The 17,160-nt window shown below is 41.7% G+C and overlaps 2 protein-coding genes across 14 annotated transcripts in view; one reads left to right on the plus strand and one right to left on the minus strand.

Annotated features, from left to right (window-relative positions):
* The window catches only part of by (focal adhesion protein tensin), a 324,342-nt gene that overhangs the window by 131,799 nt on the left and 175,383 nt on the right, over nt 1–17,160 (plus strand). The gene's annotated exons all lie outside the window — the stretch shown is intronic.
* LOC105662464 (putative sodium-dependent multivitamin transporter) lies at nt 9,347–15,191 on the minus strand. 3 transcript variants are annotated; one of them, XM_076532366.1, is made up of 7 exons: nt 15,069–15,191; nt 14,190–14,318; nt 13,352–13,573; nt 12,747–13,090; nt 12,574–12,693; nt 11,317–11,991; nt 9,347–9,776 (listed from the first exon to the last, which is right to left on the minus strand). In XM_076532366.1, exons 1-7 carry the CDS (start codon nt 15,072–15,074, stop codon nt 9,515–9,517), a joined length of 1,758 nt encoding a protein of 585 aa, XP_076388481.1. In that variant the 5' UTR covers nt 15,075–15,191; the 3' UTR covers nt 9,347–9,514. The 3 variants fall into 3 exon arrangements, with proteins under 3 accessions (XP_076388481.1, XP_076388479.1, XP_076388480.1); XM_076532364.1 differs by having other exon boundaries at nt 9,347–9,779; XM_076532365.1 differs by lacking the exon at nt 15,069–15,191 and adding an exon at nt 14,750–14,883 and having other exon boundaries at nt 9,347–9,779.

Genomic DNA, 17,160 nt, shown 5'->3' on the forward strand with positions numbered 1-17,160 from the left:
ACGAGTTAAGTGCTTCCGTCTACACTCCACCGGGGAATTTCACTCGACCGGAGAAATTATCGAGGAGAATTTAAAGTGCCGGTCGTTTAATTGTTTATTGTGTAGAACCGCTGGGAAAGTTTTGAAAAATGCCTCTCTATATATTATAATTTATTTCTCCAGATATCTGTATCTACTTACACATAGGGTTAGTAAGGAAATAAATATAGGCATATCTCTAGATCTCTATGTAGTTAGAACCCCTGTATGAACCATGATTTCTATTTGACCTAAATGTTATTCTAAATCCATACATGGTAACCTACATGGTCTAAATCCTTATATGGTTTCAATCTCTACATCCTTAGATGTTATTTATCCTTTCAAATATAATTTGGATGTGCACGGAAGAATTTTGTTAGATATAATACAGAAATATGTGAGGAATAATGAAAGTTGCAAAAAGAAGCGTGAATTTTGTTAATTCAGGATAACACTTGCCAAGAAAAGTGTCGATAGTCGAAGGCGGTTTTGAACATCGAAAATCGAGCTTCAATTCTGGCACGTCGTCGCAGTGTTACGTAATTCGGTCGTTGCTCTTCGTTCTAAAATTTTGCCGTTTCGCCTTAGTCACCGGTGTTTCTGCGAAATTCCGAAATATCCTAGACCGAAAATAATAGCCCAGATCGTTAATTCCAAACGTGCGGTTCACTGAAAATATTCCCTTCCGCTAACTCGAAGCAGGTTAAATATTTGTGGTTCAGAAATTCAAATATTTGAAGTTTCGAGTGCTTGAAAATATGTATTTTTGGAATCTCATTTCCTGGAACGTTTTCCAACGTTGTTCTAGGTCAAGATTTTCTAGCGCGACTTCTTGGCGATTTTCCGCCATTTTATTCGAAACTGCGTCCATTTCGCAGAAAACACGAAGCATACCGACGCGTAAGCGATTAACCGGAACGCGTTAAATAATGCAAGAAGCGTTCGTTTCGAATTCTATTGCTATCCACCGTTTCCTCGAGTGTCACCAGAAGACCCGTCGAAGCGGTGTTCCGGTCTTCGATCAACGATCGTTAACGTGCGTCAACGAAAAGAATCCATCAATGTCCAGCATCGCCCATTGTCTTTGCTAAGACATTGTTGTCCGTGGTCGGGAAAAGAAGGAATCTTAGTGGCACGAGACCACGAAACGACATGGAGAAGAATAAGCGACAAAAAAGGGTGGAGGACAGGAGAGGCCGCTGAAAGAATGCGAAACATTCAATCTGCACCAACAATCGAGTTCTCCCGGATTCCATGGTAATCTCGGACGAGACCAGCCTTAACCATGAGTTATTTTCCTCGCATGTTATCAATGGTGCCACGTGACAACACTTGCATATGTGAAATGGTAGAAGAAGGGTACATTGGTGTCATCGAATGGATGACTTTTGTTAGATCTTTCATTCAACACTTCGAGTAATACAATTAACTCTAATTGAAGAAATCAAAGTATGACTTCGAGATGCATTCCTATGGAAATTGAAACGTGACCCATATGTGACTGCCAGTCAATGCCACGTGACAACACTTGCATATGTGAAATGGTAAAAGAAGGGTACATTGGTGTCATCGAATGGATGACTTTCGTTAGATCTTTCATTCAACACTTTGAGTAACACAATTAACTCTAATTGAAGAAATCAAAGTATGACTTCAAGATGCATTCCTATGGAAATTGAAACGTGACCCATATGTGACTGCCAGTCAATGCCACGTGACAACACTTGCATATGTGAAATGGTAAAAGAAGGGTACATTGGTGTCATCGAATGGATGACTTTCGTTAGATCTTTCATTCAACACTTTGAGTAATACAATTAACTCTAATTGAAGAAATCAAAGTATGACTTCGAGATGCATTCCTATGGAAATTGAAGCGTGACCCACATGTGACAGTTAATGCGTTCATTATCTGATCGAATTAAATCTACACTGTCTGCTTCCGATAATGGATGTGTTAAAACATGCATATGCTACATTTTTTGGCGGCAGAACAAATTTTATGCTTGCTCCACTCAATGGTCTGTAAAAATATGCATTTGCATGAACGTCTACGGTTTAATCGGAGACATAACATTAACATAACATTTATCGCAATGGGAGATACAAAGTTGAGTGTAGATTTTTAATGGAGCTACGCCCTAGGACACGCAGACTGGTTCTTTATCCGATTTCAAGGCAATTATTCCGGTCTAAGAGGTAATTAAGTTCCGTGCAAGTCGAATCGATTTTGATAAGCGATCGACCTTCGGTCCCATGCTTTATTATGATTGCGTAATAAAGACCTCGTGATAGTTTCCTTTCTTCCGATCATAATCGCAAGACGATTGTATAATTATTCTAATGCGTTTACAAATTGAATCGATCGTATTTATCGTCTCTGTTCCTGCGTGTTTCTCGTAAATCTTGGTTCAAATTGTTTAACGGTCACGTTATTAACAGGCGCTGTGGATAATATAGAGCCATATTGGAAACGAATAAATAAAACGAACAATGTGCGAGGTTTTAGCGCTGCCTGATCACCTCGATAAATAGTAAATAACAAAAGGTGATCAATCGTGGTCAAACGTTTGTAATGGCACACTTAAATGACACAAAGGAACTATTGGAAACTTCGACTCTTGACAGTAGCTATTAGCTTCGATACACGTGTGACTAATGGCGCCATATTTTCTAGAGGGTGTGGTGATTTGCAGAATACAAGGTTTAAATGAGCCTAGTATATCAATACACCATATTTAACGATAGAGAACTTGACGCGAATGTTTCATAATGTTCGATATTTTCCTGCGTTAGGGGCTTCGTGGGTGGGACGAGGAATAATGATGTCATGGAGGTTTCAGATTTCCAAATTTTTAAAGTTTCAGATGATTACGTTTCAATTTACCTACACTGCTCTGGGTTTCTGAATTGCTGGGTCGTTGAATTCCTAGATTAACAAATCCCTAGTTGGCTAAATTTCTAGATTTTCAAATCGCTATATCTTTAAACTTTTATATCGTTGAAACCACATTTCTTCCAATATAAATCTAAACTTAAATTCCACAATATTTAGATCTCTGAATTTCTGGATACCCGAGTCCCTAGACCCTCAAGTCTCTAGATTTCCGAATCTCTAGATCCCTGAATCCCTAGATCCTTGAGTTCCTTAATGCTCGAGTCCCTACATCCCCGAATTCCTTAGTGCCCAAATCCCTAGATTCCCGAATCCCTAGATCCACCGAGTCCTTAGATCCCTGAGTCCCTAGATCCCCGAGTCCCTAAATCTCCGAATCGCTAAATCCCCGAATTCCCATACCCACAAATCCTTAGATCCCCACAAGTCCCTAGACCCCCAAGTCCCTGGAGTCCCTGTCTCTAGATCCCAAATCCCCAAATCCCCAAATCCCCAAATCTCCAAATCCTTAAATCCCCAAATTCCCAAATCCCCAAATCCCCGAATCCCTATATCCCCGAGTCCCTAGATCCCCAAATTCCCATGCCCACAAATCCCTAGATCCTTGAATTCCACACCCCCAACTTCCTACATCCCTGAAATCTACATTCCAGAATTTCTACATAAATCCCCACAAATCCCAAATTTCCCTAATTTCCAAATACTTCAAATCCCCAGATCTCCACTTACCCAAACTCTCAAGCTTCACTATTTCATCCACCACCCAAAAACCAACTTTCTCATACCCCAATTTTCTGCATCTCCTAAAGTCACTTCACTTCGCTCCTTGAAAAATAACGAGAGGAAATATGATCGAAGAAATGACAGCGGTTCCAAAGGTGCTTCACGACGTAGGTCCGACAGGGATGCACGTATGAGGTCGAGTCACAATGGCCGTTCGAACTTTTGAAGCATCCTCGTCCCTTCTCTTTCGCAGCCGCAGTCGCATTTAAAATTGAAATCACGAACCCTCTCTGGTTCTCCGCCGCGAGCCTCATATGCGCTCGCCAGGATACTCGTACGATCTTGATCATCGACGCTCCTTTTCCACGGGCATTTTTTTATTTCATCCTCCTCTCTGCCCTACCATCCGCTCGGTCTCCTATCTCTTGCTTTTTCTTTTTTTCTTTTCGTCGCGGTCGCTCATAAACGGCGTCGCATGAATTTGCATGAGCCCAATCCGTCTGGCATTCGTCCAGGACGAATTTCTGGCAGCGATCCTTCTCACGAACGGCTCATTCATCGATCCTGACCGTCGACTAACCACGGACGAGTGTTTATCCTGCTACGGATACGCTCTCGGAAGCTGCATACGTTTGCACTGAACAATCATGGCTTGGTGTGTTTGGATTGCTACGGAATTCTGTATGTTTAATACGATAATATTGATAGTAATTGCATGAACATTGTGTGGACGCTTTCGCGGTATCGATGGACCTTCTTTTCGAATCTGCTTTCTGTGGTATGTTTGCTTCCAAAATTATTCGGGTCTGTGTTAATATTATTCCATTCCCACATTTTTATACTGAAACAAGTTACAAAATTTCTTGTCAGTAAAAATTTCCCTTGGAATAACTTACAGATCTATGGATCTACAGCTACATTTATAGAGCAGTGGTTATTATGGAAGTGTTTAATGACTTCGGTGAAGTTAAGGCTAATTTATTATACTAAAACAAGTTACAAAATTCCTTGTTATATCGGTGAAAATTTCCCTTGGATTAATTCTAACTTACAGATCCATAGATCTACATCTACGTTTATAGAGCAGTGGTTCTGTTATTATGGAAATGTGTAATGACTTCGGTGAAGTTGAGGCTAATTTATTATACCAAAACAAGTTACAAAATTCCTTGTTATATCGGTGAAAATTTCCCTTGGATTAAATCTTACTTACAGATTCATAGATCTACATCTACGTTTATAGAGCAGTGGTTCTGTTATTATGGAAATGTTTAATGAATTCAGTGAAGTTAATGCAAATTTATATACTTACTACAAGGGTCACAATTTATATACGTATTAAGCAAAAGTGAAAGAGACAGTAAATTTTGTATAGAGTGTACGAGTTATTTAGAAAGTGCGTAGACAATAATGACCGGTTAGGAGGCTTGCAGCGTTTTCCCAGTAGCAATGATTTCACACGGTTGTCCGTGAACGCAACCGTTAGCAACAGTTCGAGACAGTGGCAAACAGCCGAGGTTGCTTCTTCTATCGTGTCGTGAAGGTCGGGACAAGAGGTTCACTGGGTGGTTTTGCGGTTAAATCTGCTGGGAGCCATTCGACTCGCCACAGTGTACGCTGCAGGGGAACCGAACACGCTTGCATGTATACGAAGACGAAAAGGACGACGACTTCTGGGGCTAGTTCCACGAACATAAGTCGCCGTGATGTTTTTGCTCGTTTTGCAGCAGCTAGGTGCCGCCACGGCCATAAGATCCCATGGATCTGACGTAAGATGGATATCGTATTCCCTATAATGCATAGCCGGCCGTATCGTGAATTCCGTGAAGAAGAAGCGTCTTGCGCCTCCGCCAGAGCTCTCTCGTGCACGAACTGTCTTTTGCATAGGTTATCGTGAAAGACCCAGGATACGGCCAGTCTCTTACCGGCATTCTTTTCGCCCTGTCCGTGAAGGCGGTTTCGCTGCCACATCATGCTTACCTTTTCTTGCGTTTCTTCGGCGCGAACACGTGCTTCTGTAAACACCGCGTCCAATCCGCCGTCAGGAATTTCAACCCATCCACGGATTTAATTAACACTTCGATACTTTATTGAGAGGTGAAATCTGTGCATCGCTGAAGGAAACATGTTTTTGCATCGAGATTGCTATGTTTTTTACTGTTGTTGAGAATTTGCGGAATTATTTCTTTCGATGGTCCTTGAAATGCTTTGCAAACTTTGCGAAGTTAAGTCAGACAGTTTTGTCACCTAGACTTATTTCACTGTACTGTTGCCTGAACTTCAATTCTGGACTTCAATATTAACTGGTACTTTCAGATGAGTCTTTTAAGATTCAACAATTTAGTTATTTTTTTGGCGCAATTATATTTTACTAATTTTCAATCTGTAGCAATTGTAGATAAACCATAAAATATGTATGATATATAAAAACAACAGGTAATATCCACATATGTGAGCATCGGTTACGTCCACATATGTATATAAAAATAACAGGTAATATCCACATATGTGAGCATCGGTTACGTCCACATATGTATATAAAAACAGCAGGTAATATCCACATATGTGAGCATCGATTACGTCCACATATGTATCCCCATATCCTTCCAAACGTTAAAGCCCGCGTTATAACCTCCTCTCATCTTTAATTCATCGATCCTTCCAATATCCTTAATGGAACAGTAAAATTACCAAGTTCGATATACACTAATTTGTATACTCGGAACGAAACAATATTAACAATGTACATATTTGATATTATTAGCGAATAACGAAGATCCGAAGGAAATTCTTGGCCGTTTTTCGGTTGACTTCATGATGGATCGAGTAAAGAAGTTTCGTGGAAGGCAAACTCGATGGTGGTCGACCATCCTGGCCGTGCAGCTGATGCTTCCATCTGCCGCTATCTTATTGCCCTCCCGCGCTTATTCGCCCGGGCATTTGTTCCTACTTTGTCGGCACGGTTGTTACGGCACGAAAGGTGTTCGATGTACACCTCGATCGGAGCATTGTTCGGTTTGTAGTCACGCAACCTCGGGTGCTTCTGATTCTGCTTCACTTTCAACTGTTCTCAACTGGATATTCTCAAACTTCTTTACTAAACAAATATGAAAAAAATATATGGACATTTGTTATAGACTTCTGTTTGCTCGTTGATGAACAAATTATATCTGTAGAAATATGTTCGTACTCAATTAAAAATTTTAATGACTGTCCAATTTAAGGGTGCACCATATGATACATACAAATGATACATACTATGTGCATTGAACATAAAAACTAAAAGCTGTTAAAAAATGTAGTGCACCCCTCGACTTCTTTACTAATCAAACATAAAAAAATATATGGACATTTGTTGTAGATATCTGTTTGTTCGTTAACAAGCAAATTTATAGAAATATATTTGTACACAATTAAAAATTTTAATCACTGTCCAATTTAAGAGTGCACCAATCGATACGTGCATTAAACATAATAACTAAAAGCTGTCAAAAAATGTAGCACACCCCTCGACTTCTTTACTAATCAAACATAAAAAAATATATGGACATTTATTGTAGATATCTGTTTGTTCGTTAACAAGAAAATTTATAGAAATATATTTGTACCCAATTAAAACTCACTGTCCAATTTAAGGGTACAAACAATACGTGCATTAAACATAAATAAAAGCTGTTAAAAAATGGAGCGCACCCCTCAAGGTCCTCGAAGGTCCTCATGAACGCAGACAAAAGCTAGCTCGTAAATTTGTAATAAATGCCAGAGAAACAAAAGCTTGGAGAAACAACAAAAGACACGTGTCTGAAATTTTAATAACGTGTCTCGTGGAGCGTTCGAAGCGTGTGTGTCGCAACAATAAAATAACAATTTCCTCGTGTACGCCGGTCGAAGAGCAACCCCTTAATCACGTTAACGACGTGCCGGATAGGGGCCTGTTTAAACGCCATATCCGATATTACGTTGAACGGGCAACGTTCTCACGCGCGTTTTTCTTTCTCCTCGTTTTCTTATTTTCCTTGAGGGTTCTCAAGCGATGGGTGTGCCTGCGTCAACAAACCGCCATAGACCTTCGAGCACCGGTGAAAAATTCATGCGGAACGTGTGCGAATCGACGCACGTGTCCGAAAATTCGGTTGATCGATGACGCGTACCGAAACGGCGTCGACAGGAAATTAATCGACTGCATAGGTAGCTTTGGTAGTTTTATTTTCGACGGTGTATCCCGGCGAATTTCTGTTTTAAATTCTGGCTGTTAATTCTCCCTTGTAATTCCCATTTACACGATACACCGTCGACGAACTAAATTATTCGAGTATTTTTACTCGCTAGACTGTTTATTTTTTTTCGTTGTATTTTATTTGAAATTTGTACGATGAAACCCAGCCAACCGAACGTGTTCGAACGAAGCCACGATTAAACGAATTATAAAGCACCGTACCCACTCGCCGGAGAATTGGGCGGAGGAAGCAATTACGCGGTAAATTACGACAATTCTGTTTCCGCAAACAACGCGAGGGAACGCGTTATCATTGGCGCGGCCAATTTTTCCCGTGCAGCAGAAATCGTTTTAGGTGTGAAATTTAATGAAACGGCTGGCCACTTTCGATGAAAGAAGCAATTACCGTTTTATAGCTATAGTGTTCAATGTATCGTAACGTTTATCCTTTGAAACGCAATTTTTTATTAGCGCTTTCAAATAACCGTAGTTCACACCCTCTAGTTAGGAATAATAGTTGCTCGAAAATAATTAAGACCACTGGAAAGTCGGTCGTACAAACGACTGGATATTGAAATTATTGGATAATGTAGCTTGTAACTATCATTCAGTCGAGTTCCACTTACCCCATAACTCACGAACTCTGTCTTTACACGCTCATTGAGAATCAGGCCTGATAACGGGATCGTAGAATGCGGTTTAATTAAAGGAATTACGAGATCGTTCGCACCGTGTCGTGGCAAATTGGTCGCGGACGATCTCGAGATAAGTCACGGTAATTTTTCGACGTGTTTCGCAAACGAAACGACGGAATCGTTGCACCGGTTTGACCCACATGGACAGCTTCATTCGCGGATGGCTCGCATCCTTTTCCGCCAATCGTCGCTCGTTGAGTTGCAAATGAAACGAGCGTGGCTGACTCGGTAAATTTAGCACGCGATCGAACGACGCGTGTTAAACTGGTTGCAAGACTTTATTAAATTACCATCTGGCCAGACGAGGAATGAGTTACGGCTAATGAAATCGTCGGGACGATTAATAATTATGAGCAAACCGCGACACCGGATCGACCTGTGTTTACTTTATTAATGAGTCTTATTAGAAGAATCGTGTTGGATTATTTTCCTCCCTGAGATTGCTGTTTCTGGACACGTGTTATTCAGCAGAGGTTCCCAAACGAACTTCTACCAGAAACTGTTTCTGGACTTTCAACTATTCTGCAAATCCTCAACTCGTTGCATGAACCGTAATTTCGCTTGAACAATTTATTAACGTTCCCGCTTATCAACGTTCTCCAAGATCCGAAATCGGTGTCTCTTAACCCCTTGCACTATTTTGACGAGTCTGACTCGTGACGCACTTTTATGCCGTGATCAGTTTTACTCAAATTTTAATACGCTCCAATTTGGAGTTCAAGTCCAATTATAATTTGCATAGTCAACGATTGAATAATAACATATTGACATAACATTTCAATTTTTTCCGTCTGTTTTAATATTGTAGCTATAATTAGTCAGTTCTGACTGACGCACCTGCAAGGGGTTAAAAATGTTACAGAATTACAATCACTTGTGATCAATAATTTCGATCATGTACCAGTTTGAAAACACTTGGGTCTAATCTCTTCGAGATGAATTCGATGTGGTCGACTTAATCCGTCATCTTCTGCTCTCCAACACGAACACCTGACTGTTTCTAGTTTTCTCGGCATCTTCCCTCCGACGTTTGATCCTGGACGCCAGAAGGGGAGTGAACAAATTGGGATCAGGTTCGCGAGAGTCCCTGTGACATATCCTCCGCGCGACCAGGCTGGTCAGGTAGCCGACGATCAACGTGATGCCTAATCCCATGGGACTGTACCACATGTAGGAAATACGATACAGGTAGAAGTAGGAGGAGTCTTCCGGTGGCGCTTCCGTGCTGCTGCGAATCAAATTTAATTCGTTAGTTCGAATAATTTTAGAAAGTCTCTGTTGAGGTAAATGGTATCTTCGCGACGCAAGGGTGAGACTCAGACAAAAATCAAACTGCGAAACTCACTATCAAAAAGAAACTTGTATTGTACTTATGCACGCATCACGCTCGCGTGTTAATGACGACTGAAGAGAGGCGTTAGAGAAAACAAAAGATTAAAAGAAGAACGCAACATGGATGATTGAAGCGTGAAAAACAAATAGCCTCAACATTTTCAATCTCAAAATTTCAGTTCATTCAGATGAGCTGTCATTCAGGTCATTCAGATAGTTCGTGAAATATCAAGTTAAATTTGAAAATTTCTTAAAGGTTGTAAATAACTTTGGAAGTATTTTTGTGAAGAAACGGTGTCGAAAAAATTGCGAGTTTATCTTCCGTTAATGATCAAACAGGTTTAGCGCGTGGCAGGAGATAAGAGGTTCCTAAACGGAAGGTGGAAAACACCTTGTTGGTAGTTTATCGAAGAGAAAGCAACACTGTACGTAATGTCGGAACGCGGCAAGAACTTGAAGAGGTCGTAATCACGGTTTATTAACGGGCAATTAGCTTCAGTTACTATCGTGGGAAACGATGAACATCGAGTCGATTGGTTATGAGAAAGCGACGAGCGAAAAGAAATCGGGAAGTAATCGCGGCTTTTTCATCCGATTATTGCTACCACGAGATACCTCCACGCCCATGTTATCGCGACTCAGCTCATTAAAATCAACGATAACGCGTATCCTAGAACGATTAGTTTTAATTAATCTATCTAGCTGCCTGCGGGATCTTCCGTTTCTAATAAATTCGTCGTATTTTTGCTCGGCATTATTAGATATCAAAAGTAGTTTCGCACGCTCACAATCTGTCGACCTCTGGCTCGCTTTACCAACTTTTTGCGGCAATAGCTAAATCGACTGGCAACACGTGTGTCTACGATTTCCTTATTGGAAAGGAAATCGCGCTCGAACGGTCTATGAGCGTGAATGGTTATAAAAATGATCGCGGGGAAGCCTTTTATACCGAGTGATTCCGGAAACTGGGTCGTGCCACAGTTCGTTTCTGAACACAGAGAAAGCTGGGAGAAGAAGTTGAATCGAGTGGTAAATCACCGATTCTGTTAGAATGGACAATTTTAAATGCAAGAATAAATCGGATAAAACTAATTAACCTTTCTGAAATATCCTTCCTTAATAAACAAAAAGATGCATTTCTTCAGAATGGATTCAAATCATGCAGTTTCAAAATACAATTACTGACCCAGATGTACCCTGAATACCATTTATGCCGAGATGACAAATGAAAGCAGAAAAATCTCACAGAATCTCATATTCTCGGAACAGTTTAAAAAGCCGTTCACTTAGAAAACGTTCATTTATCTACTTCCAAAGTATACTTAAGATACGTTGCCAAAGTAGCCCATAATTATACCCCGAAGTACCGCTGCCAGGACATATTAAAGCGACCGCAACAAGTTCACTTTCTTAACAAGCAAAAAAAGACTTACCCGCTAAATTGCGTGGCGTTTCGATAACTAAGGAACATGGTGGAGTTCTCGCAGCCGTCAACGGACAACGGAAGTATGGGTACGGGCGGTTTAGGTTGGCCAAAGGCTGTCCAGAGGGATATGACCAGAGCCGAGAGCGTTCCGACGACCGCACCGGTCTCGTTCGCGTACTCCGCGAACATTCCCAGCGTGAAAATTCCGAGAATAGGTCCGTTAATGGCCCCGGAGATTCCTATTGTCACCTCGACCAGCGAGCCCATCGATCTGGCCAAGAAGGCCACGGCCACGCAAACGAAACCGATCACTACAGCCAACAGTTTGCCGATCGTGGTTGCTCGTTCGTCCGGAAAGTGCACGTTGAATTTGTGACACAAAGGTTTCAAGTAGTCCTCCAATATCACCGCGGCCAAAGAATTCAATGTGGCGGAAATTGTACTGAGGCTGGCGCTGAAGATCCCAGAGATGAAGAGCCCCGTGACGCCTGGAATACGCGACATTCGTTCGGCCGCGAAGAACGGCATTATTTTGTCGAAGCTGGAAATCTTGCCGGATGTGATGGGATCGCAGTCCTTGTAGATCATGTACAGGGCCAAACCCGCGAAGCTTGTAAGCAGTCCCAGTGATACGGTAATGGGTCCACTTAGCAATAACGCGTTCTGCGAAACCTTGTAGCTCCTGCGTGTTGTCGGGATATCAGATTATTGCGTCAAGTTGTTGGGTATCGTATGACCGGACTGAAATACTGGGAGTCCAGCTTGATTTTAATCGCGCAAAAGTCTAGCAAAATACCGCTTATGGTGTATCAAAGCTTGATGAAAATGTTTACGTAAACGATACATTTAAACTTTTAAAACTGTTTATCGGGAAAAGGTCGTTTCATATCAATCAACTAGCCGGTGATGATATAACAGTATACTCTGATATAACAGTACTGCAAAGTAGCAATTACGGTATATCAATTTGAAGCTATTCATTCATACTTATGTCATCTTATCGTGTTAGTCTTTCTACGCTTCTAAATCGGTTTACTTGATACGCATCAACCTGTCGTCTGAATATCTCCATAAATTATAAATACTCCTTTTTACGATTTCCTACTTAAGTAATTTAATCGAGTCCTTAACTCGAATTTTAAAACCTGATCCCAACATGTCGTTTAAGCGTATCAAACCATCCCCGTAATCGATCATTAACCAGTTTAACATAATTCGACATATCCTCCGGGGTAATGCGCGTAATCATATTAAGTACACGCACCTGGCAGTGAGCAAACGTTGCACCTGAACCTGATTCACGGCGTACATGGACAGGAAGATGGTGGTGCTGCCAAACAGCAAGGCCCAAAAACTGTGTCGTACCGTCGGATCGATTCTGAAACTAAAAAGGAATTTTGGACGTGCAGCTTGTACAAATACGGTGGATGTTCTTACTCGGGAATCTGCAATCGTTCACCCTGTTTAGCGATGCTCCATACGCTGGCTAGTCCATCCTCGCGATTCATGGCAGCGACACCTAGGACACATCCGAGGCCACCGTACATCAACAACGCCTGGAAGATGTCGGTGACCAGGACGGCCTTGATCCCACCTATGGTCGAGTAAAAGGTACAAATCACGCCGATCAGCAGGATACTCGTGGTCCCTGACAGACCAGTCGTTGCTTCCAGGGCTAACGAGGGCGCGAATAACACCACGCCGCTGTACAACAACAGCTGCAGGAAGTTGGCTGAACTGGCCACCAGCCGAGCCTTCATCCCGAATCGCTTCTCTAGATACTAGGAGAAATTTCCATGCTTCTGAGTATATAAACTTTGAACTCCCAAAGTTCATAATTCTCATGTTCTATCCTGAACACGGAATCTTCAGTTTTTCAAATCACCAAGGAGTTAAATTAACAAATTCAAAGTTCCCAAGTTTCCAAACGATCAAATGTAAAAATTGGTAAATTTGGAGTTCGGGAAGATGAAATATTTGTGAATTATAAATCACGTGACTAAATGAAAGCATCACAAGTTATAGATCATAGCGGCAATTACCTCGTAGACGCTGACGGCATCGAGCTTGTGGAAAACCGGAAGGTATAAAAATTGGGTGATCGGTGTGCCGAAAACACCACCCATGTAAAGCAGCATGATGTGCGAACCGTGGGCGTAATTTTCTGCGCTGATTCCGAGCAACGTGATCGCCGACATGAAAGACACCGTGAGCGCGATCGCGAGAGGAACGACGCCCATCGATCGGTTCGCCGAGAAGTATTCCTGTCGGTGTTAATCACGGAACGTGTCGGTTAAGAAGGTACTCGCCCGGAAGACGGATCGTTTTAAGGGTCGAATGACTCGAACCTCGAGACACGTGGTCCATAGAACGGCGAAATTAATCGATCGATCTCGGACGAGAATTTTTGTTGGCGCTTCGGACACGATTCTTCCTTGGACGTTCAATCCGACGGAATGAGTAGCAGAAAACGCGTAAACGTTACCGGGGCGCTATTCATACCTTATCGTTGTTATTATATCGTTATCAAGTCGGTCCGATCGGATCGTGTGAGTAGACACTTTTCGCGTGGCCCTAACTCGATTCGCAATAACGTCTCGACGTTAATTAACGTTCGACCGGTCAGTCGATCGAGCGCCGGCACGCCGATAAATTAAATAGCGTTCTCGATAGTTGGCAATTTGTGTCGATAGCAATATTTATCGCGCGGCAAGATCGATCGGCCGATAGCGGTGAAAGATCTCCCTCGAACTCGGTTACCGGCTCGTGATCCGAGAACGTGCCAAGCAGGAATCTACGATTTCGAGCACGGTTTATCACCGATATTGCACGTCGCGACGATTCCGTTTCTCGATCAAATTAATTTTCCAAGAGTTTAACCTCGGCCGTGCGTTGTCTACCGCCAGTGAACCTGTAGTAGATCCCGATACCGCTTGAAATTGACAGCATTACGCCGATCACGAGGTAATCCGGCCATTGCAGCGTCGATACCTTATCATCTTTCTGCTCCTGAAAGCAAATTGATTTCTCCATTTTTTTTATGTCGAACGGGGTAAATTGACTGTTCGAGGGCTTAGATCACTTTGGCGAGTTTTCAATTTCTGCAGACGTACTTCTTAGAAATTAATCTCTGATCGAGATCTAACCTCTTTAGCTGTAGGATGATTCAAAATGTGATATAAACTTTACCCACGTCGTTCTAATTTAGTTAAACCCATCACTACTTAAAACTCTTTCATGCACAAGTTTTTACAATTAGATCCAACTTTCATAAAATTATTATTATAATAAAAGATACAAAAATAGAAGATAACATAGGCCTCCATATTTAAACCTCTATATCTATTTTAACGTTCCAACTTGGATCGAAGAGTATCCCATCAAAGTATATTAAAACAACGAAAGAAATAAAAGGTACAAAAATAGAAGATAACACAGACCTCCATATTTAAACCACCACATCTACTTTAACGTTCCAACTAGGATTGAAAAGTGTCCCATCAAAGTATATTAAAACAACGAAAGATTTTTTAACACTCCGCTTTAAAGAGCCGATCCTATTTCTGCTCAAAGAATCATTGAAACTACAACAGTCGATAGCATACAAGTAGCTCGAACGAAACGTTTCGCACGTAGCAGAATCTCGCGTTCGATCGAACGTTTAAAAGTGAAGTTTAATCAAAGTTTCAAGTTGTTGGATGCTTTTCTCGAGAAGAGAAGCTGTACACGTTCCACGGCTTCTACGGAAAGAGCACTCACGTCCATTCTGCGGGATCCGTTCGTTGCGATAGCATCAACTCGCGATACACGAGAAATTCGATATCGCGAGCTTGTTTGGCCGGGTATCGTGCTTCTTCCTGAATCGTTCTGCGGCGACGAGGAACAGGCTGCCAACGTAACACACGAACGAGAACCCTGGACAGTCGCAGCGTGAACCAATGGCACGATGAAAAGCCACGCGAATACTCGGTGAAAGAACCACCTTCGAGGACTCGCCACCTGCGTGTTTTGTGGCCGAGTGTCTTCGTTTCGAACGACGACTAAAAAATGGCGTCGAACTGCTCGTTTCATTACGTAAACATTGGCTCAGCATCTTTACTGCCCAACGCACGCAAAGGCTCGTCTTTTTTTGTTCAACGTTTGCGAATTTGCGAAGGTTTGGAGATGTTGGAAATTTAAGGAGTTAGGAGGTTAGAAGTTTGGAAAGTTTAGAAGTTTTAGGTTAGAAAATTTCGGAAGACATTTGGTAGCTTGGAAAGTTCTGTATAGGTGTATTTGTATATTCATATGTGAACAGATATTTAAATACAGATGTTTTCAAATTCCTATATACATAGAATCCTATATTCTTGAATTCTTATATCTTAAGATTTCTACCTTGTCGAACTTCTATGTCTGCAAATGTATAACTACTTGAATCTTTACAATCTGATGGCCAAATTCTATTCCAAAACATGTACATAACTAGATCACTTGTTATCCTTGTTATCCTTGAATCTTTAGATCCCCGTCTCCCAAACCACATTCTCAAATCTTCCTAACTTCAAACGTATCCCCAAATTTCCAACTCTCTCAGTATGTCCCCAGCTACTATTCTAAGCACCGTTAACATTTGAAAAGTTAAATAAAACAGGAACCAAAGCGCTCGTCTGGCGTACCTCGAGGATCGTATTTCGAGATCGTGACTGCAGATCTATCCGAAAGAAAATGAAAAACGAATCTTATGATTTAATGACTGTTTAATTATGTAAAGTCGATAAGGCAACCCTTGCGAAAGAACCAGTTCGATTTCCAATGGAGCTGCGGTCTACCGACATGAAGTTAAGCGTCACGAATAATTAATCTCGGAAAGGTTAATGAATTCAGGATAAAGGGGAATTTTCGTCCGGAATTCCTGTCGCGGCCCGGTGACCAAAGAGACGTACGCGAATCCTCTCGATCGACGAGGAAATTGATGTTGTAGGGTCATCGATTTGTACCGTTCCTTTGAAGCCTCTTAATTGGAGAGGCAAACAAATGAAAAGATCAAAGAGGAATTGTTTGGCGAACTATAGAGATCGATCGAGCGTAACGTGCAAGGTTGTACGAAGCACCGGTCAACTTGAACGTTGTTCTACGCCACTGTCATGTCGCTGGTGCATAACAATTATTCGCAAGACGGTAGCTTCTGGCCGTAATGTAATTTCCTAGCGTTACGAGGCACAATCGACGAGGGGCCATCGGCTGTTATTCCGAGAAGGGAAGCACCCATGGAAACGTACGACCTGCGACTAGATTTCATGGCTGCGGGTCTGATGATCTTTATCGGTGCATTATGGCTCGAAATTGATGCGGCGGGTTCTCAATTCAGCTTTCGAATCTTTGCATTTTTTAGTTTTCGAACTTTCACATTTTTTATCTTTAATACTCTGAAGCTTTAATACTCAATTTTCAAGTTCCAGAAAATTTCCAAATTTCTAGATCTTCAAATTCCAGATCCTCAAATAACTCACATCTCGGACCTCTACATCTGCAGAACCCACATCTGCAAGATCTCTGAATTTCCAAATCTTTGCACCTCCTAATTCTTGTCATTTGTAACCTCACGTATAACCTCACATATTGTGAGGTCTCCATATTACCACGTGATATGTCACATAACCCCACACTCCCAGTTCCCACATCTAAATCTGCAAATAGTGAAATCAAATTCCAAGCTCGTAATTTCTGAACTACCCATCCGCAAAATGAACGAGTTAAGAAAATTTAGAGCTTAATTTTGCAGAAAAAATTGCAATTACCGTCCTAATGGAAGACGAGCGTCTGATTCCGAAGCGTTAAACGGTGATATCTCGTTGCTTCTTCGGCGTTT

This window comes from Megachile rotundata, chromosome 6, assembly GCF_050947335.1.
Source record: "Megachile rotundata isolate GNS110a chromosome 6, iyMegRotu1, whole genome shotgun sequence".
Classification (NCBI taxonomy): domain Eukaryota; kingdom Metazoa; phylum Arthropoda; class Insecta; order Hymenoptera; family Megachilidae; genus Megachile; species Megachile rotundata.

Coding starts and splice junctions, on each gene's coding strand:
- LOC105662464 (XM_076532364.1), bottom strand. Junction 13,091..13,351: donor ATGCCGTCAGCGTCTACGAG/GTAATTGCCGCT, acceptor AATTTCTCCTAG/TATCTAGAGAAGCGATTCGG. Junction 12,694..12,746: donor GAACGATTGCAGATTCCCGA/GTAAGAACATCC, acceptor ATTCCTTTTTAG/TTTCAGAATCGATCCGACGG.